Source organism: Cherax quadricarinatus, chromosome 17 (assembly GCF_038502225.1).
Source record: "Cherax quadricarinatus isolate ZL_2023a chromosome 17, ASM3850222v1, whole genome shotgun sequence".
NCBI lineage: Eukaryota > Metazoa > Arthropoda > Malacostraca > Decapoda > Parastacidae > Cherax > Cherax quadricarinatus.
This window is the reverse complement of record NC_091308.1, coordinates 8,350,043-8,372,718: the sequence shown is the minus strand read 5'-3', so window position 1 is coordinate 8,372,718 and position 22,676 is coordinate 8,350,043. Positions and strand designations below refer to the sequence as shown.

General features: G+C 39.6%; 1 protein-coding gene across 1 annotated transcript in view; it reads left to right on the top strand.

The window, feature by feature from the left end:
- LOC128686426 (potassium voltage-gated channel protein Shal) overlaps window positions 1–22,676 on the top strand; it is a 116,899-nt gene that overhangs the window by 12,889 nt on the left and 81,334 nt on the right. Inside the window, exon 2 of the mRNA XM_053773346.2 lies at window positions 15,112–15,300. Coding sequence (XP_053629321.1) covers window positions 15,112–15,300 — 189 coding nt within the window. The remainder of the gene's footprint in view (window positions 1–15,111; window positions 15,301–22,676) is intronic.

Sequence of the window (22,676 nt, the reverse complement as noted above, 5' to 3'; positions counted from 1 at the left end):
TACACTACTGTAATGGCACTAGTGTACTTAGCTACTGTTGTTATCCATTACATCACTGTTATAGTACTAAGTGTAATAATCCAGTTCACTATGTATCACCGGAAAGGTAATCTGTATAGTCATGTAGTACATTACGTATCACGTTATGGTACTTGATCCACTCCATTATGTAGCGCACCATTATTATGTGTTTGATCCACTATACTGTAAATCAGAAGGAACTCATGGTACACAAAGCAACCAAATCTTCTCACAGAATGAAAGGAAGAGGTAAAAGGAATAATAATGTCAGACTATATCGTCTTGAGAAAAGTATTAAAGAAAACGCATCAAAGGCAAAGTTTAATGACAACCCAAATAATGCCCCATGAAGCTCTCTTCCAAACACTTTTGCTATCGTTTATGGCATATTGTTTATTGTCACAAGTCCTTTCAAGACGGGAGAGATATCTGAGCTGGAAAATAAATAAATATTATTGTTATCATTTCTGCCTGTAGTTACTGTCATTCTGGCTGTCATTTGCCTGTCCTGCAGTCTTGGTAACGTTCTGAAACCTGCGGGTTGGATCACATTGGCTGACAGTGGTACTGGTCACTGAGCTTGCATGTGGATCACGCTCGAAACTGCTATCTTCAGGAGAACTGTTTCTTAGTTTCCCTGGTTTGGTTACGCTTGAATACAAGTGCCGAGTCACACTGTTAACTTGATTCTTTGGCATGCTGATAGACCTATTTATCAGTCGCCTGTTTTGGTCAAAATTACAGACTTTCATTTTGTTCACACGTAAGTTAGAGTTCAACCCTGTTCATTGGCCACACAAACAGCTGTATAATGTCAATAAAATAAACGAATTCAAAGCCTTAATTAGCCAAGTTTCACGCAGGTTATGACTTCACAGTTACCAATACGTAAGAAAATGCAATGAGTGTCATGTGTCTGTGGTCATGTATGTCCCGCTGGAGATCTCCAGGTGGCAGGTACTCTACTTACGTTGAGTAAAAAATGGTTGTTCTTCCAGTGACCAATTTAGAGTTTGGAGGAGGATGTTTCGCAAAAGTATTTTGACTTATGGGAAATCTTGACGTACATGAATGTGCTTTTTATTAAAACAGTTAATGCCAAATCTTCGTTTTTCAGCATACATGTATAATAGATGGACATGTCAGTATATAATATAACATGACCTTTTGTACTCAGTAGGTCTGAATCGGTGGACTTAAAGTTCGAAATATTTGACTGTACGTATGTCATTAAGGCTACAATACCTCATTAATGTATATTCATTAATGTATACTTTTTGTAAGTGCAATAAGTCTATTCTGAGGTTAACAATTTTCACTGAATATATAATCAGAGATACACATCTCTGAGTTCTTGATTTGAAAAAATTCTACATAGAGGGAAATGTGCACCAGAAGGTGTGTTCTGCTGTCCTTGTCTGTCATCATATTTGTGTCTCTGTCATTATATTTGTCTTTGTCCTCATACTTGTGTCTTTGTCAACATATTTGTAGCTTTGTCAGTATATTTTCTTCTTCTTAGACATACTTATGTCTTTGGCTACATAATTGTTTATTTTTCAACATAGCTGTGACTTTTTCTACATACCTGGTTCATTGTACTACAGTTACCGCATACATCAGGTCCTGGTCCTGAGAACTTTGTGAGAGATCGCCTGCCTCTGAACCACCAGGTATCCTACCATACAGAAACCTACCCAGTAACTCAAGAATTTCAAAGCTTATCGTTACTGTCAGACGGCTGATAAGACAATGGTGTCAAATTCCCTTCTGCTTGGATCTCTGTTCAGAAATATGATACAATATCAATTGCTTTGTCCATGTTTAAGAATTTGCTATTTATTAATGATATCTCTTTTGTGGAGATTCAAGTTCTCCATCACATCACGTAGATGTACGGAGACTGATTAAATAACCAACTTGCCATTGTCATACCTCAGGGAAAATATGCAGAACATTATTGAATTCTGCATTAAGCTTTCTCGTTATACGTTTCTTTGAAGATGGCCTTAAGTTATCCTAAGACTTTCTGGTTAGTCATAAGAAAAATGTTTGGATGATATCCGTTTCAAATATTTTTAAAGGTAACGCTCTAAGTTTTTGCTCTGATACTTGTGCTAGACTCACGTCTTGAGTCCTTAACATGATGTTCGTTTGTCTTTTAAGATTTTGTATACACCTTGTAGCAAGAGTGTGCTCGTGCCAGAACTATATCTCTAGCAGTAATTTCTTACAGTATCTTGTTATTACCTTTGGAAAGGGCATTCTCGGAGTGTCTCATCAACTCGTAACCATGTTGCTTAATAAAGTTTCTTCTTGTTGATGTTCTCTTGTAGGATTTGAAGCTCACAGATGATGCAGATTTAATCATGTACCCATGAATCTGATGGCTACTTTCTTCTTGATCTCTTCGTGCTTAGTTGCCATCATTCTCCGTTGTGTCAAGTTCTACTTGTCTCTTATTGTGAATAAGCTTTTATACTGTGTGGCAGAAAATTTTTAGAACCTGATTTTTCTCTCAGATTTTTCTTCTCAGATTTTTCTTAGAATTTTCTTTTCAGATTTTTCTTCTCAGATTTTTCTTCTCGGATTTTTCTTCTCAGATTTTTGTATTTGTTGACATGCTCTTGTGTACCTTCCAGCAGAGTCACGCCTGGTGTGTCTGGGCACCTACTAAGTTCTCTCCATTGGAAATATTACTTGATGCTCTATGAATGATAAAGCTTCGATCTTGCGAGTCCCTTAACGCTCTACACTCATTTTCTAGAGATACAATGTATGCATGTAAGAGTTCAGTTTCTCTACACAAAGCACACTTCACTATCTTCACTAACTGAAGGCTACCATCACCATATTCTACAAAAGCAAAAAACAAAACACATACACACATGCGCATACACACACACCCGCCCACACTAGCACTCGCACAGGCACAGGCGCGCGGGCGCACACACACACACACACACACACACACACACACACACACACACACACACACACACACACACACACACACACACACACACACACACACACACACAAGGCTTTTGACAGAGTTTCACACAAGAGACTAGTGTAAAAGCTGGAGGGCCAGGCACTGCAATGTATCAGAGAATACCTGACGGGAAAGCAGCAGAGAGTCGTGGTACTTAATGAGGTGTCAGAGTGGGCTCCTGTGACGAGCGGGGTTCCACAGGGGTCAGTCCTAGGATCGGTGGTGTTCCTGGTATATGTGTGAATGACATGACGAAAGGAAAAGACTCAGAAGTGTCCCTGTTTGCAGACGATGTGAAGTTAACGAGGAGAATTCAGTTGGAGGAGGATAAGACAGGACTACAGAGGGATGAGGGATCTGGACAGGCTGCAGGCCTGATCCAGCAATTGGCTCCTGGAGTTCAACCCCACCAAGTGCAAAGCCACGAAGATCGAGGAAGGGCAAAGAAGACAGCAAACAGAGTACTGTCTAGGGCGGCCAAAGACTACAAACCTCACTCAAGGAAAAGGATCTTGGACTGTGTATAATACCGAGCACATCTCCTGAGGCGCACATCAACCAAATAACTGATGCAGCATATGGGCGACTAGCGAATCTAAGAACAGTATTCCGACATCTCAGTAAGGAGTCGTACTGGACCCTGTACACCGTGTATGTCAGGCCCGTTTATTGAACTGAAAATAGTTTTCAATTATCTTGAATATTAAACATTTTATTAACATTTGAATATAGGTCATGTGATACCCTGTGATCGTATTCTTCAGGGCAAAAAAAAAAAAAGAGTCATTTCGTGATATATACATGAAATATACTTTAAGGCTTAACCCCACCATAACCTACTGGAATGAGAGATATGGAAGGAGGTGTAAAATAGACCCAGTGTCGAGCCAAGACTTTTTCAACCTGCTACCAGAAGATATTTAAAACAGTGCCGGAAAAGATGACGAGGCTTTCACGAGAAAACTGTATCACTGCCTCCACCTAGTCTCAGGTCAACCAGGCTGTGATGTAGATACATTACAGATTTTTTCTCTTAGCCTTATTGCAGACACAACATATCACCACGAACTGGATTCCACTGACTCTCTCTCTCTGGTCCTTTCGTGAAAATTAACTGGAATCCATGGAAAGTGTGAACCATCATCAGAAGACAGAACAGAAATTGCAATAACTACAACATAAGGGTCGCTTAAGCTGATCACATGTGATTTTTATTGTTATCCATTGCTGTATGAACGGCAGGGACATTAATGGGTGACTGTTCAGAGGTACTAAGGGGTCATATCTAGAAAGATCTGGCTGTTCACGACGTTTTCTTTTTATCTGCAAGAAAGCACCGGGCGCCAGAAGTTGCCTTTTGCCATTTCTCTCTCATGGAATCAACGGGGCTACTGAACAGGTCATCATAAGACAGATTCATGTCAGATGATGTGACTGGAAGAATTCGATAAGAACCAAAATTTGCACACATAAAATTTTGTTTCATAAATTATATTCCTAGAACAAATTACTTCCAAACGTGTTTTCTCATATCATTTGTCAACTGAGAAACTTAACGAAATCATGAAGCAAACATAACTCATATATTTGTGGTCGCCTTCAACAAGCGCATTCCAGATTCCTGGAAGATGTGAGTTGAGAGACACTTGTGAGAGGAGCGCGTGACCGCGGCCTGGGACCCCAAGTCGCAGGATAATCAACTAACTAGTTATTTTAACAAGGAGGATTTAGAGACGAGTATAGAAACGGGTCAAGAGACGAAACTAGAGACTAATCTAGAAATGAGACTGGAGATAAATGTTGAGACGAGTCTTAAGTCTGAAGCCAAGTATAGAGAGGAACCCACTAAATAAACGCTTGAATTCGTAATTTCATAAATAAAATCATCAGCCAGTAAGGCGCCAGTGCACCTCGGGGATCTGCAATAGTTTAGTAGCTACGAAACAAGAGTTTATAGTTCCTATAAAATATATTATCAGGTATCAAGCGCTCACACTGCCCCCTCTCATTCTGCCATTTTTTTTTTTATTAAACATTACCCCATAATAAATTATTTTGAATCATATTTTATCCTAATTATAACGGAAAAAATGAACGTGTTCTGAATATGCTTAAAGGACTATATAAAAACGTAAAAATGTTGGAATAAATCAATGTTTTTTCCACTTAATTTTATCACTCCCTACCGTTTATGTGTTCTTATTATCATCCTCACAAAACAAGGGCTCACGTATGATTGATCGTGGGTTGGCTAAGTAGCATTCGCATGATGACTTTACCTTTCTACCATGATGGTGCATAAGTTTTAATACTTACTCCATTAGATGCGACAGACCAGACTGTTGATGTATACCGCATTTCGCGCAATACCTTGATTCAGTCGGGATTCTGAGAAAAGGCTCGTGGTGACATTGATACCTGATGTGAAGAGAAGGCGAACATTCGATCCAACATTCAGGTATATCACAAGTAATGGATTAAAAAGTGTCGTTTTGGAAATATATGTCATACCACGGTACAGAGGTATAGGTGTGGAATTGCCACCTGGCCAGGGGTTCAGGTGTGGGATTGCCATCTGGCCAGGGGTTCAGGTGTGGAATTCCCACCTGGTTAGGGTTCAGGTGTGGAACTGTCACCTAGCCAGGGGTACAAGAGTAATTTCCCACCTGGCTAACCCAAGTTTGTACCCACACCATTGTCGTCTGGTTTACGAAAGTGGAATCTCATATAGGTTTTATCCCTTCAGGGAAGCTGCCACTAACGCTGGTGAATTACCTGTAGTCTAAGGAGAAACGTTCCAAACAGACCGAAACATAACCTAAGAAAGGAGGAACACTGCAGTTGGCCCTGTTGGCGGTTCATATAATGACTTGCGTCGTTTTTCTGCCTCCCTGTCGGCATTAAACAGACAGGTGGGGATACACCTGTCACTCACTTGCCACACCCTCCTTCCACACCTCGGTGTCACACTCACTTGATTCACCTTTGCTATCATACATTTGATCCACACATGCTGTCTCACATCCGCTGCCACACAAAGGTTGGCTACCTTCTGGAAAGTCTTTTACACACACACACACATTATATGTATATACATATATATATATATATATATATATATATATATATATATATATATATATATATATATATATATATATATATATAATGTGTGTGTGTGTGTGTGTGTGCAAGACAAACCACGAGGGGGGGAATCTTTAACTCAAGTACTTTCACACTTATCAGTGCGTCATCAGGAGCTGTGCAATGTTGCAAGGACAGCAATAGGAGAAATAGGGTAAGTTTTTCAGAGTATGGTAGCGTGGTGGCACCAGCCTCTGAGGTAGAGAGGCCCAGTGGAGTGCCAACCAAACACCGGTCCATCACGCCCCACCCCAAATGGGGTCGGGTGGAGTAGGCTCCACAGTTTCTAGATAGCATTAGGTAAAATAGCTAGGAGATAGTTAATAGCCAGCCCTAAGCTTCTAACTGCTGGGAACAGGTCATGTGACGTAAGAAGTTACATTACAATAGTGGATCGTTTACATACAGAATGTAGCTAATGTGAACAACCGGTGTCGCAGAACATTCCAGAATATTCAGTAAATACTCTGTGTCAATTAATATGCCTGTGTGAATTCTCCTGTGTAGGCTTTTCTTATAATAACTAGGCAATTCCTAATTTTTTAACACAATTACTATCAATATAATCCACTTTCATCCTCTAATATCATCATTATTATCATTTTCATTATAATATTACTAGCAACCTAATTCAATAAACCACTAAACTTGTTGCAATCACCATGTTGCAATCAACTATGTGTACCTTGTACCACTGTACCTAGCCGGGTTAGGGCCTCAGTAGGTCACTCTGCATTTCTTTTGGGCTATTCTAGGATGATCGCACATGTGCACCCATACCTAAATGAACTTTCATGCCTACTTCCTTACTACTGATGTTACATCGCTCAAGTTGCAGTCTGCATTGCAGCACACCACCTAGAGCACCTGTAGCATTATGATACCTGTATGCAGTAGTAGCTGAGTGGGTTATAACGATGGTCAAGGCAAACCTAACATATTAAATTAAATATCAACGTTCGCGACGGACTTAACATGATGGGCGTACCACGATGCTCAGTTTGCAGACTCTGGTCGAACATAACCGAAACATCACGAAACTCCCTGGCATAAGGAGCAATCCTGCACTTTTGTATAACATTGTTGTTTAAGGCTGTGCACAATAGACTTCACTAAATAACTATCGAGTTTGTACAGCCCATAATTTGAGTTATATATGGCATTCCTACCATGTTTCAGGAGGGAGGACTAGTTACGATTCTTTTCATGATGGAACTGTTGGGTACAGTTTGGGTGGCAGCCCACCCTGGTGGGTGATTTCAAGAGCTGACATGGTTAAAGATCGCATTCGACACGGCCTGTTCTGATTGAGTACTGGTGTTGGGATAATCTAGTTTCCAGAGGTTTACCTGTCTGACCATTGTATGAGAGTAGGTAAAGGGTGCATGGGACCTTGTAGACAACACCATTATTAGGCAGTGTGTTTTTAATGAATCTCTGTTTCACTGTTCCAGTGTTTTGAAAGTCAGATTTATATTGAGTCTTTTTAGTGTCTCATGCAGGCAGACCAAATTATCATTGTATGGCAAGACCAATACATTTTTCCTGTCAGGCATTTCCTTAGATTTAGTCCTGTAGAAATTCTTCCTAGCTGACAGCATGGCTTTCTCACCAAAATCCCCGGGAGATCTCAGTTTTGTGGCTATGTTAATTATCTTGTTGATTTCATTTTCTAAATACTCAGGACTGCAGACACGCAAAGGTCCCAGGAACATTGTAAGGAAAACACTCTTTTTAATCCTAGTTTCATGATTGGAATAATAATGAATATATGACGACACATTGGTGGTCTTCCAGTAAATTTGAATCTTCTGTCGATGCGATGGATTAAAACGTCTAGGAAGGGTAGAGTGTTATTTATTTCATGCTCTACTGTGAACTTAATAAAAGGTACCGGACCATTAAGTCTAGGTAGGAACTCATCAATGTTGTAATCTCTAGGCCAAAGGTAAAGCACATCGTCTACGTATCTGAACCACCTAGCATTATTTGGGGGAATATCTTTAAGTAATCTAGTCTTGTAGAATTCCATATACATGTTGCTGAGTAAGGGGCTGAGGGGATTTCCCATAGCCATACCCTGCTTCTGAGCATAGTACTTGCTTCAAACACATATCTGCAATCCATAACACAAACTTTAGTCAGTTCAATAATTATATTCTTGGGGTAGGGCAAGGAGAAGTTTTTTAGTTCCTCTTCAAGGTACGTAAGCAAGTCAGGGACAGGGACTGTGGTAAACAGGGGAGTGACATCAAAACTCACTAGGGTAAAGTCATGTGGAACATTTACTTTCTGAAGCTTTTCAGTAAGGTCAACATTATTTTTAATATGCACCTCTGAGATCCTACCTATTGTAGGGGTTCTTAAAAGGAGATATCGAGGGTTGAAAGTAGACACACTTGTTGGATGGTAACGATATATTGTCAGACTGTGGTAATGGGAGATGGAGCCCCCAGCCTGCCTTGTCCTGCCTATGTCTACACGCCGACTGAGAAGGAGGCAGAGGTACGAACGTACACATGCGCATCCCGTGACGTCACACAAACAGTCACTCGGCCTAAGGGGTCTTCTATATAAAGGACATGGATGATACTATAATGCTCAGCTAATCTTTACAACACATGCAAGGGGATTCAGCAACTATGCTGACATACCAACCACGGGAGTTAAAAGTTTAATCAACCATTTAGATAGGTTATATGCTGCTGATCCTACTGAACTTATAATAGGACGCACTGGGTTCCCTGGTTTGAGTCTTGATCAGCCCATAAAGATACGGTAGAGCTGTGGACCTCGCTGACAAGCGTTTAATTAGTTCAATAACGTTTCAAGACGTTTATTGAAATGGATATTGACCTGGTCAATATATCCCGAGCTCCGTAATGACCATTCAAGCAATGAGCAGCACTTGTTCATACAGCGTTGTATGTAAAACACAGGAAGTCACTTCTGGTATGGGTAATGAATGCTTCTCTAATTACAGCATTGTGAAGGCTACTGTGTTAGGTGCATAGCAGTGTATACCTGTCAAATATCAACCTGAGTTTAAGCTGAACAAGCGTCAACCCGGGCAGTCTTGTGCAGACTTCACTAGGCTCCAATCAAAGACCTTCAGCAAGTGGTATAAGGCTACTGGTGCTGCTAATTGTAGCGAATTGGTGCAACTCATTCTTGTCGACAATCTTCTTGAGTCTATTGGTCCGTAATGCCTAGGAGGCTACCAAGCTAGCAGATACCTTTGAAGATAATTGGGTCCTAATTGAAAGGTTCACTAAAGTTTCTTCCCACCAGCATTGTATGGACAGAGACCATCGGGAAGAGACTTCTGATGATGGTCTGAGGAAGGAAGCTGAGAACTGCAAAAACGATCTTTCACAATTGTAAGTCGAGTAACACGAGTGCTCAGCAACCCATCGGCAACCTCGCTCCTTTATTAACTATCACCACTAACCAGAACAAAGTAGATGCATGTATGGTTCCTTTCTATATTTCAAGTCAAATATCCCTAAAGAAAAATGATTCTCCAGTACTGGTGAATTCCCAATCATTGAGACCTTGTTTCTGCTAGAAGCTTTTGGAGGGACGGTCTTTTCGGGTCCCCTACACAGAAAGTTTTGTTAGGGATAACTATTTTACCAGTTATTTAACCATAGGTGTATTGAGAAGTTCCCTATGAAGGAAGCACTACTGTTATTGGGTAGCGACATTTTGTGCTCCAGATTGTCCTGATGCTATTCTGAATAAAGAAAGTTCTACGCCAGTCTCCAGTTCTTGTCATAACTCGGGCAATGACCAAAGGAAAAGTCTGGGGGGAATGCTGACCTTACCATGGAAGACTTCGACCTTGGGTTGGACCATCCAATTAATTTTCAAAAGGCTGAGAAAGTTGTATCTAGTAAGTTCATGGTCAAGAGGAATATAATAGAATCAAGTCTCATAAAAAATAGTTTTGAAAATAATATGAATATTGCTTTTGGGTTATAAAAATTGGATTCATTTATAATTAATAAAATTTGGGAAAAATTTAAGTTACAATAGACAAGTTTAATTCTTAAGACTTTGGGCGAATATAAGCTGTGTTTCACGGATCCTTGACTACCTACCTGTATGAACAAGTGCTTTCCATTGTTGGAATGGCTATTACGAAGCTCGGGATCTGGTTTTTAAATGATTCGTAAAACTCTTCAGGTTCTGATTCTGAGAAACGAAATATCAAGGGCACAGACTTTTGAATATGAAAAGTATCGTCACAAGTTCGACGGTATTGTCTCATCTCCTTCTGTATCATATTCTTCCTTTGCAAATGCACACTGTTCCTTTGTTTGTTCAAGTGTAATTTTCGCCAATTCAAGAACCAACGAAGCAGATTGAAATAAAGTTGGTAGAATTACCGACAATATGTAAAATAAAAGGACACAAGTGCAACTAATGTGACATTTTTATTGGAGCAACGTTTCGCTCTCCAGGAGCTTTGTCAAGCCATTAATAGCCGTAATAGAAGCAGATGGGCCCTGAGACAGACCAGGTCCACTATTTTCTTGACTGGGGGGAAGGGGGCTCAGGCATACGTTCAGGAGTATGATTAGTACCATTACGAGCAAAAAAGTGAAGCGAGCAGCGGAGACTAACACGAGCTCCTGAAGCAGCTGAAACACCAGGTTGAAACGCTATACCGTACTATTCAGATCTTAATTTATTACGTATTAACTAGATGCTAATTGAACGATCGATAGGCCAGCAGCGTTGTAGAGGTAGTCTGGGCAAGTTTTGCCGAATGTACGCCGTCGCCAAACGCCTAATATGCAGAGGCGGCATCACCAGCCAGCACTGAAAGAAGCGCCGCCCTATAACGATACTTTCAATAACTGTAAGAAATAACAACGTAAGCAAGTCGGCATCATAAGGAAGCAGTGCAATGCAGCACAGGGAAAATAATGGCTTCAGAGCCGGCACCATATTAACAACACAGGTAGCAGTTCAAGGTCTGTTGCACCTTACCGTAACCAAAGTTAGCAATATTGTAAGATAAGATTTCGTTCGGATTTTTAACCCCGGAGGGTTAGCCACCCAGGATAACCCAAGAAAGTCAGTGCGTCATCGAGGACTAACTTATTTCCATTGGGGTCCTTAATCTTGTCCCCCAGGATGCGACCCACACCAGTCGACTAACAACCAGGTACCTATTTGCTGCTAGGTGAACAGGACAACAGTGTAAGGAAACGTGTCGAAATGTTTCCACCCGCCGGGAATCGAACCCGGGCCCTCCGTGTGTGAAGCGGGAGCTTTAGCCACCAGGCCACCGGGCCACCTACCAGCAATACAAGAGCAAGGAAAATCCAGAAGAGGCAGCTTTTCTATGCCCATATATTCCTTCACCACTATGTACAATATTTACACAGTTAAGTTGTTAAGGTGGCAGCATGATGACGTCACCGTGGCTGGGAAGCCAGCGGGAATGTCAGTGTCTGATGAATGTTGAGTAAAGTGAAACATACTCAGATTGTGATTATTAGTCTTGTGAAAATACATTTTTGGGAAAGTTGTGGACATAAAGTAGAAGTGAAGAACAGTTTAGTTGTGGTGGTGTCGTGAGTGTGGGTGGGTGTGAGTTGGACCTGACTAGCTTGTGCTGCTGGGTCTGGTGCAGTGCTCCATCCATGAGTGGAGATGATCAGACTGGGTGGATCATTGGGCTAATCCGGGGGGATGGGTCATTGGTCTAATCGGGGGGGGGGGGACATGGACCTGCTCCTCATGGGTCAGTACTACGCCTGTTGCAGTGTTCCTTCTTTCTTATGTTCTTATGAAAACATTCGTATTAGTTGTGAAGAGATGTAGGAAGGGTGGGATATGAGGAATAATGGTGGATGAAGCTGGGGAAGAGAAGATAAGCAGGTTTCTCTTTTTATATGCTAGCAAGAGGAAAGGGTGGGATGAGCGTGGAGATACGATGCTGAGAGAGACTTTTCATTTTGTATTTTGCTGTCGCTGTTTATGTGATCATCCAGTAACTATTGTCAGTCTCGCAGCTGCTTCTGTTTTCTCTTTCTCTAAGTAAACATGAGAGTATCTTGGTGCTTGTTTCAAATTTTTTGCCCCTTTGATCCAGTCTTTTGAAATTTTTGATATATGAACAAGCTTAATCGAATGCCGTTTCTCTCCACAACATTTGCTGAACCCCCCAAAAAATATTTTATATTTCTTATTTCCTAAATTTTCTTGATGCCATTTTCCTATTTCTACATTGTTTTGATTCTTGATCTCCGAAAAGTATTTTAGTTTAAGCTCTGCGATAAATAGTACCAACGCGATTGTTTTCTATTTTTTGAAAGGCGAAACTCACTCGCCTAGTGTTGTGATCATCATACCGGATTATATAGTACACTTCTATTATAAAAAGTTCTCCGGAATCCCTAATCATTAACGTTCAGTCATAGTACAGAATATCTGGTTTTACTTTTGCTGTAGTTAGTACGGCAGTATGTATAAATTCTCTCCTTACTTTGGTTACTGTTTGTGTTTTCCTTAGATAATATTTGTTACATGATGTATAATTATTACATTTGTATGTGGTATTATATGGCCATGGAAAGCTTATTACATTTGTTGACAGATAAGGCCTGTTTTGTTATTTTTATGTGCTGTGATGTACTTTTTAATAAAATATAAAAAAAAAATCATTCGATCTGGATATTTTCATGAATATCTTTAGTGGTTTACAGCTTAATCATTGAAGTTCGGTTGGTTCAGTTAATATTAGTTTAGGTAGTGATTTTAATTCAAAGTTTCTTCCCGGTAAATGGACTATATATGAGTCTTAGTGCTTATAATCGAACGTCCGTGTATGCGAGATCACTTTTTTCAGAGGTCAAGATTATAATTTTACCTTTCCCAATTTTTTGGTAATTGTTCGTATATATTGATGGTGATGTATCTAACGTTTTCTTATAGAACAACCGGAAATGACGATATAGAGTGCACAGTTCACCTGCTCTATCTTGCATTGCTTGACCACACTACAATCACTCTCACATAAACTGTCATGGTCATATTTCACTGTTCACTCATGACTGCACGCCACAAAACTGGCTGCCACATCGCACTGTAATAAGCGGTGACGTGAGGAACGTCCTTGATCAAACATATCACTCAAAATTTTTCTTTTGTGGCTAACTGGTGGTTCAGTCCTTTGTCGTTGTAGGAGGAGACAGTTTAGACTGATGGTACGATACTTCATGTGTTGCCTCTGCTGGTGGCTGGGTTGATGTAGGTCAGTACATCTTATTCTTTCTCCTGGGAGTATGCGACTCTTGTCGTTAGGCTGTAATGTTTCTCTCCATTCTGTGATCCATCTTTATTCTTACAATTAAATTTGTTGGTTAATTAATCAAAAGTTTTAACAACAGTGTATATAGTTCTTTCATAAAAGTTTATAATCAACAGGAAGAATATACTATTTTTTTTTTGTATATAGTGCACTAAGTAGATGTAGTGTAATTCCTGTGAACTAGTTTGAAATCAGTTGTATTGATAATATTTTTTGTGGCTTTCAACAATTTTTATCAGTATAATTCTAACATATCATTAAAAAAACCAAATGCATTAGGACTTTAACTATTTTATGATATATAATTAACCACTCTCGCAACTTTCATCCTTCTGTGTTAAAGTTATAAGAATTTTTCAGATCACAATTTTTAAAGGCAAGAGAGTTTCATTGCCCCCTAGATGTTAGTGATAATGGTGAGTTGTACAGACACGACTATGTATTTCCTCCACAAAATATACACAAATACAGAGGAAAACCATTAATATTTACTATAATTTATTTTTAGAAACTCACCCTATATTTTTGAAGATCTAAAGTATTAGGCATCATATCTTAGATAATAAGTGTTCGACATCATTATATATTTCTAGGTACTCTCATTATCCTGTCAAAGACAAAAGTGTTAGATTTTATCAATCATTTCTAAGAACTCTCTTCATCTTTTAAAAGATCACAAGTATTAGTTATTATATTATTAGTAAATTTTAGGATCTCTTTTTAATCTTATCATAGAACACAAGTGGTTCTAGGACCTCTCCCTATCTTATCAAAGATTATGAGTGTTAGACACCACTAATCAAGTTCTAAGACCTCTCCATATCTTATCAAAAACCACAAGTGTTTGACACCACCAATCAGTTCTAGGACCTCTCCCTATCTTATTACAGAAAACAAGTGTTAGACATACTCATTTAGTTCTAGGACCTCTCCCTTTCCTATCAAAGGTAAATCCAGCTGCCGCATTAAGGAAATGTTTAAGTGTAATGTCACCTGCTTTCCCCTGGCCTCAACCTGCTGCACCCACAACCCTGACAACACTCAACCTTTCTTTCTCAGCGAGCACTGGTGAAGCGCGAGGAACAACAGGCGAGTTTGACATCTAAAGGAAGGGGAGAATATGTAGAAAGAGATATAAGAGAAGTAGAGGAAGAGAAGGAGGAGGAGGAGTAGTAAGGAGAGAGGCACGTAGAAGCCCACCACACACACTATAACACGCTGCATCGCTCCCTCACTCTCAGCTAAATCTTTTGTCTTAGTCCTAGCATGCTTGTTTTTTTCAAGGGAATGTAATGTGTACAGGAACTGCTAGACTGACTGTGTGTATGTTGATTGATGTTTCCTCTCGAGCTCCTGCAGCTCACATGTGACACTCTGCAGCTGCAGACAGCTTACAAACGCACACCTGGCCTGCAATTATACTTCAGCAAATTCTGTAGCTTACGTAAACCAAAAAAAAAAAAAAATAAAGCCTTCCCGTGACAGGATCGCAGCCATGCTGAGTTTTAGGATTGGTTATGCCATTGTGGTCATGCATTATGTATATAAAAATATTTATATATTATCTCCACTTTATCAAAGAGGAACAATGTTAACACCTCATTTTACCTACTCCCCAAAACAGAAAGCCCGTCTAGCACGCATCCGGATTGCTAAGGCGTCTTCAGGAGCAGCGTTCGTCACCAAGAAGAAGGCGGCGGAGGCGAGACTAGCGGCCCAGGAGAGCGGGCTGGAGATGGACGAGTTTACTAAGGAGGAAGACATCTTCGAGATGCAGCATCACCACTTGCTTCGTTGCCTTGAGAAGACCACGGTCAGTTAATTATTGAACGACTATTAATGCTACTTAAGTCGCTTAATTTTTTTGCATGTTTTTTTCTTTATGGATTAAGAGGATATGGGATAAACCCTTATTTGAACGACGCCTACAGTAAAGGAAGAGATGCTGGTATGTTTTAAATTAAGACATTTAAGTTTGCTCTTCGTAGTGAGTTGCTGAGACCTATTTCAAGAACAAGCATGTCAAGTATGAGTCCAGGAGCTAGTGTAGTCAAGCTACTTTGACTTACCATAAACTGCTGAATTCTTTTAGCCTTAAATATGTAGTATTGCGCTAAAATTTTGATTTGAATTCGACACTCAAAGTTTTCTTTACTTTTTTTTTTTCCTTTTAATATTTTCGAGTGAGTTGGGTACATGAGATGATCATGACTCGGAAGCAAGCGCTAAACCCGTGAGGGTCATATATTTCTTAATTCTTGACTCAGTGATTTTAAATGACGCGAGACATATTTATTCCCACAGTGAACGTTTCCATCCCACAATATGTTCAGTTATATGTATATATATATATATATATATATATATATATATATATATATATATATATATATATATATATATATATATATATATATATATATATATATATATATATATATATGTATATATATATATATATATATATATATATATATATATATATATATATATATATATATATATATATATATATATATATATATATATATTCAGAAGAATAAGAGAGGCAAAGAAAGACATTTTGTGTGTTACTAAGTGAAATGACACATCACTCAGAGAAGGTGTCACCTCACTCAGAGGTCACAACTCCCTCATTGTGAGGTGTCATCTCACTCAATATGGCAGTGCCTCAAAGATGATACATCAAAGTGCGCTGAAGGAGGCCTACTGGTCCACAATTTCCAATAAAACAGCAAATTGCAAATATGTTGAACCTCTAAATAAATTAACATAGTCAGACAATGATGTTCAACCAATAAGAGAGAAAAAAGTGTCCAGGAAATTTGAAATTAAACGTGTCAGGCCATCAACTCAAAAACATAAGAATTTAGGAGCAGTTTCAGAGGCTCACTGACCCACTCCAAAAGTATGACTCCTAAAATCCAACCTCCCACATACATACATTTGTCCAACATGTAAGATGTTAAGAAAAAAAATTGACAAAGAATACAATCGGTATTTTTGAGAAAAATATTTTCACCTTGAAGATTACGAATAATCATACCCTGGCCGGGATTGAACCCGCGGTCAGAGAGTCTCAAAACTCCAGCCCGTCGCGTTAGCCACTAGACCAGCTAGCCACAATAAGATTAGTCCAACTAGGTATATTTCTACACCATAGGAAGGTTAGCACAGGCACCACTGTGACCACAAATGCAAGTTTTTACAGACGAATCTCCAGTATTTGTGGTCACAGTGGTGCCTGTGCTAACCTTCCTATGGTGTAGAAATATACCTAGTTGGACGAACTTTATTGTGGCTAGCTGGTCTAGTGGCTAACGCGACGGGCTGGAGTTTTGAGACTCTCTGACCGCGGGTTCAATCCCGGCCGGGGTATGGTTTGTTTGCAATCGTGTCATTACGATTTCGTGAATTACGAATAATATTTTGGACTATAAAATCGTTAAGTGTATATTGTTGGTAGAATTACCGACAATATGTTATGTAAAAAGACATAAGTGGAACTAATGTGACATTTTATTGTGGCAACGTTTCGCTCTCCAGGAGCTTTATCAAGCTGTTACAAACAATACATTGACACAGTATATGTTGATGGAGCAAATTGCAGTGTGAACTGACTGCTGTTAAAGTGGCCAGGCTTACTTAGGCCTGGTTACAAGTACTTCTGGCAGTCTGGCAGACACACGCATGGTGATCATGAAACCAAATGCAAAGTATGTGGCTAGCCATTAAAAAAAAAATTTCTTTAAGTAAAGCTCACCATCATTGATAGTTTGAAGGTGATGTGAAAAGACACTCATATCGTGGCAACCAATCTCAAAATTCTTTAAAAAAAAATGGAAAATTGATACTTTCTCAGCACAGAAATAATCTAAAAATATTTCTAGATACTTCTGAGTTGACAATTTGAAGTCGTTCGAAGGTGATATTTTCAAGTTATACAAAAACTAATACTCATGTTTTTTTTTTTTTTTTTTTAAATTGGGAAATTGGAATTTACACTACCCAAAATTAATCTAAAGTTTTTTGTGTGCTAGATACATTAGCATCGTAGCTTAGAAACTTTTCATAAAGGCATTGTAAAGTTAAAGCAGGAAAAAAAAAGCCTAATAATTTTTTCGTAACACTGGCGAAGTGTCAACTACACTTACCGATAACAATCATCTGAACTTTCATCTCTATAAGCTGTACGAACTTTGAAAGTCTGAATTCTGTCAGAACAGGCGTTTTCAAGTTAGCACAAGGAAACCTTTAAGGAAGAAAAAAATCCGACATCCACAATAGGCATCCCCGTCACTGCTTGACAGCGATAAATTTGTCCAGACAGTGAGGCTGGTCGCTGGTCCTCAGGATCATCAGGTCAACCTCATCAACCTCAGGCGTCTTCCTCTCCGGGACATCTTATTAAAAATATTTATCTTTAAATGGAAAAGAAACTAAGCAAGCCTCAGAAAACAGCTAAATTTTATTATGCTTGTTTTTTAAATTTTTTGAAAACAGAAATTCTTGTGGAGGGGTGTGAGGGGTCTGAACTGTCGGGTCCAGAGGTGATGGAAAGTACCTTCTTCATGAGGGGTGCAACCTTGGAACATACTTCGGTGGTGGAATGTAGAGTGAGGTAAAGTGAGGTGGTCTGGTGAGTATCAAGATGGATGACTGAATCCCCAAGTCTCTCCAGGATGTACCTTGATGCTGGTGAGAGACTCTTGACCTGAGGAATTTGAATTACCTTCCTCTTCCTTGGATCAAATCTCATTGCCTAACCTAACCATACCCCCGGCCGGGATTGAACCCGCGGTCATAGAGTCTCAAAACTCCAGCCCGTCGCGTTAGCGTTAGCCTGTGCTAACCTTCCTATGGTGTAGAAATATACCTAGTTGGATGAATCTTATCGTGGCTAGCTGGTCTAGTGGCTAACGCGACGGGCTGGAGTTTCGAGACTCTATGACCGCGGGTTCAATCCCGGCCGGGGGTATGGTTTGTTTGCAATCGTGTCATTACGATTTCTTGAGTCTCATTGCCTAATATTCTTCGATATTTAAGGCATTAGGCACTCCTAATGAATGTAATAATAATTATAATAAGCTCAATAAATAAAATCGTACTTCAGGTCTCGGTTATCACTGAACTGGTGACTAGAGTTCAATATGTGACAATGTAGTAATAGACTTTCATGGGGATTTCGACTCTAATATACTGTATACTTTTTACACTGCTAAAATTACTGGCATACAGCTGTTATCCTACATCAGTTTATTTCAGTATCAAGCCAAGATATTCTACCACCCTTTTCCCACCAGAATGCGACCCATAATAATTGGCTAACAATTGGGGACATACTTTTAGATGAAGAGAGGTAAAAAGAAGGGAATATGCCTGTCGTCTCCAACCGCGTTGGAATTGATCTCGGGACCCTGGTTTCTGGCCGAAGGTGCTACACTGAGCCACAAGCCTCCATACCAGCTAACATATACACTGTGGTTACCTAAACATTCCTACTAAAGGGTTATAGTCTACCTGGGGGGTATTCCGGGGATCAACGCCCCCGCGGCCCGGTCCATGACCAGGTCTCCCGGTGGATCAGAGCCTGATCAACGAGGTTGTTACTGCTGGCCGCACGCAATCCAACGTACGAACCACAACCCGGCTGAACTGGCACCGTCTTTAGGTATCTGTCCAGCTCCCTCTTGAAGACAACCAGGGGTATACTGGTAATGCCCCTTATAGTGGCCGATGCAGCCACACAACCATGTTGTCTTAATACAGGTGCCATTTTTTAATGCATTTTTCATAGGGATAGTGGTCAATGTGTATATCCCAGTGCTGTAGGTCAAGGATAGAAGTCGACATGTGCGTTCAAGCACATCATCACCGGCTCACCGTTGACTCGATAAAATCTTATTGTGAAAACAGTGATTAACAAATATATACTCATAGATAACTACACTTAATGCCACCCCTCTGAAGGTAAAGACATACTGTGTTCTTTTTCATTAGGAAGACCACTAATAATTTTGATAAGAAACTTCTTCTATATACAAGCAACCACTGATAGCTCTAGGTCTTTCGTGTTGCAACAACACATCAGGAGCTTGCAATGTTGCAGAAATGAGTAAGAGGTCCAGGTAGATGCGTTCCAGGGAATGACTTGTTCGTTCCCTAGAGCTGATGGTTGTTTTGTATCTTGTATCTCTTATTCACGACCCAGAAAATAAAAAAAAATAGAAACTTTATATATAGGTCTTCGTCCGAGGTCTTCAGAAGTACAGAAAAGTGAAAAGTCTTGTTATACATAGTGAGCAAATCTACAGGTTACCTCTGTATTGAAGGAAAGTGAGACACTGGACATCAGATACAGTAGCTTGTCTGTAATTTCCAGGTGGTAACCACCGGTGTGTGGTCTGGCCGTCTTAATCTTGAATCTAAGCAAGAATGCATCTTTAGATCTAAGGTATAAAATACCAGTACGATGATACGTAAATAAGACATGTGTAACACCTGGGCATCTTAAATGAGAGACGTTTCGCCCACCAGGCATTTTATCAGCTTAATACAGAGACGTGAAGATGGAGTCTTTTATAGTGGAGCCGGTGGAAGGAGTGGAGTGTTGCAGCAGAATGCATTTTTTTCCAGGCGAATTTGAAATTACATCAGGAATCCATTTCTCTTTCGAGGTATTGACATTGGGCTTAGGGTAGCTTCCAGCATTTTTCTCTCATGGGTATCTTCTAGTTTATGCAATATTTCGCCTTCGTTCCAATTTATCATATTTTTGTGAGTTCGAAGGTGCTAATCCTATACGTGTTCCACAGATATTGTAGGTTCCATAATCATAGTGGCTAGATTGTCATGATGAATGTAACATAATTTAATCAACAGGCGAATAATCAATTAAATTGAACTGAAAGGATCAGAAAATGTTTAACTTATATGTAGAGTCCATGTTGTACAGAGTGCCTTCTGGAGATATTTTAAAATGCCTAGCCTTATCATTAGGCTTAATTCAAAACAAATTCATCTTACCTCTCAATAAAATCATGGAACTCATAAAGCTCAAAGTTTCCTCCGAAGTCTTTCCTTCCAATGACGGCTACCTCAGGCAGACATGTAGCTATAACATGGGAAGCTCACGTTCTCCACTACTTTCCAGCCTTTCTGTGAGTTTATTGAATCTGAATTACTAACATTAAATTCATTATAACGACGTAGTACAGTTTTGTGGACGCCGTTTTTGTAGTACAGAAAACAAATGGGGCGATTTATCAGCTTTTTTTTTCAGCAAAATTAATCAGTTAAGTTCTTCCATCTTCACACACACACACACACACACACACACACACACACACACACACACACACACACACACACACACACACACACACACACACACACACACACACACATACACACACACACTGTCCATTTTTTTTAGTATAAACATTAAAACTTATGAATAAGACACATGTACAGTACCTGTTTTTTTATTGAGAAACATTTATTTCACCAGGAACTTTATCAATCTCATACATGATACCACAGCCTTTTATAGTGGAGCAAGTGGAAGGAATGGAGAGATGTAACAGTAGTAAAAGTGGTGACATGTTGGTGGGGCCAGTTAATGGAAGTAAGTTAACTCCATAAGGTGGGCCGGAGATTTGGCAATGATGCTGTAAAAATATTCTCTAATCTCGTACAGGAAAGTTTGTGGAATGATGCATCAATAGCAGATGTGATCATATGTGGGCGGGACCCTTCAGCAGACCCATCTCAGGCGCATAAGACCTGACTTAACATACGGTTTCAGTATTAGATGATAAAAACCACTGATGGGCGAAATGTAAGACACTACAAACAAGTCCCACGGATTTGCAACCCAATCTTATTAGATCAAGAAAATATCAGAATACAACAGCAGTTCAGAAAACTGAAATACCATCACTACTTCCTCCCGGAAGACTTAAAAAAAATAGCTGACCAAAACTGTTATAAGGTATCTCCACCTACTTACTCCACAAGAAAACACCAACGAGAAATTAATCATCCCTTTCCCTAGTGTCATTCAAGATAAAAAAAAAAGTCAGCATTTAATCAATATAATTATCTCTTAATAATATAAATAACTACATCTCAAAAAAAAAAATAAAAGAAACAACAACTGATGAGAAACCAGGTGTAATATATATTAAATCCCTCGCCAAAATTGTGACACTGTCTGCGCAGGGAAAACCGCATGTCAAATTCTAACTAGGATTGTGCAACATAAAATGTCTGTGATATGCGACTGGGAGAATGTTGCTTTGTTCCAGCTCCTTACAAAAAACATAAACATAGGATAAACTGGGGCAAAGCACAATAAATATTGCAAGGAAACTTAATGCATCCACAAGAGATAACAATAGAAGTTACAGAAACTGAAATAAAATCCAACTTCAACATACTGAAAGAGAAATGGATTTCTGATCTAATTTCAAAGATACAGTCCTGCTCTAGATTTAAGATTCTCACTGCCTTACCACACACCAGTGACTATTAGCCCGTCATTACATCTCGCACATCTGAAAGTGCAAACAAGTTCCTCTACCTCGTGTCTAACTACTCTACTCTCCCAGAAGTTTAGTGGTCCTCCTCGACATGCATGTGCCTCCAAGATTTACTCACTACATGAACTCAAGGTTTTTTCATTTCCTACTGACGAAGATTTCAGACGTAGGCTGAAGTATTCACTGTGTTTCTTAACGTCTATATTTCTGTTTTTCTCACTTCATGTATGCATGTATGTATATGCAAACAATCGCAGACGGGGGATTTTAACTATGCAAGACAAGCCACGGGGGATGGAAATCTGTAGCTCAAGTACTTTTACACTTCTCAGTGCATCATCAGGAGCTGATGATTGCAAGAGAGCAACTAAAGCAGGGAGAGTTCTGAGGGTAGCGTAATGCGGATGTGTCACCGGCCACGGTTTCCCTTAAGAATGTATATATCTAAGGGAAACCGTGGCCGGTGACACATTCACACTACGCTACCTTAAGAACTCTCCCTGCTTTAGTTGCTATATTGCAACGTTGCACAGTTCCTGATGATGCACTGAGAAGTGTGAAAGTACTTGAACTACAGATTTCCACCCCCCGTGGCTTGTCTTGTATATATATATATATATATATATATATATATATATATATATAT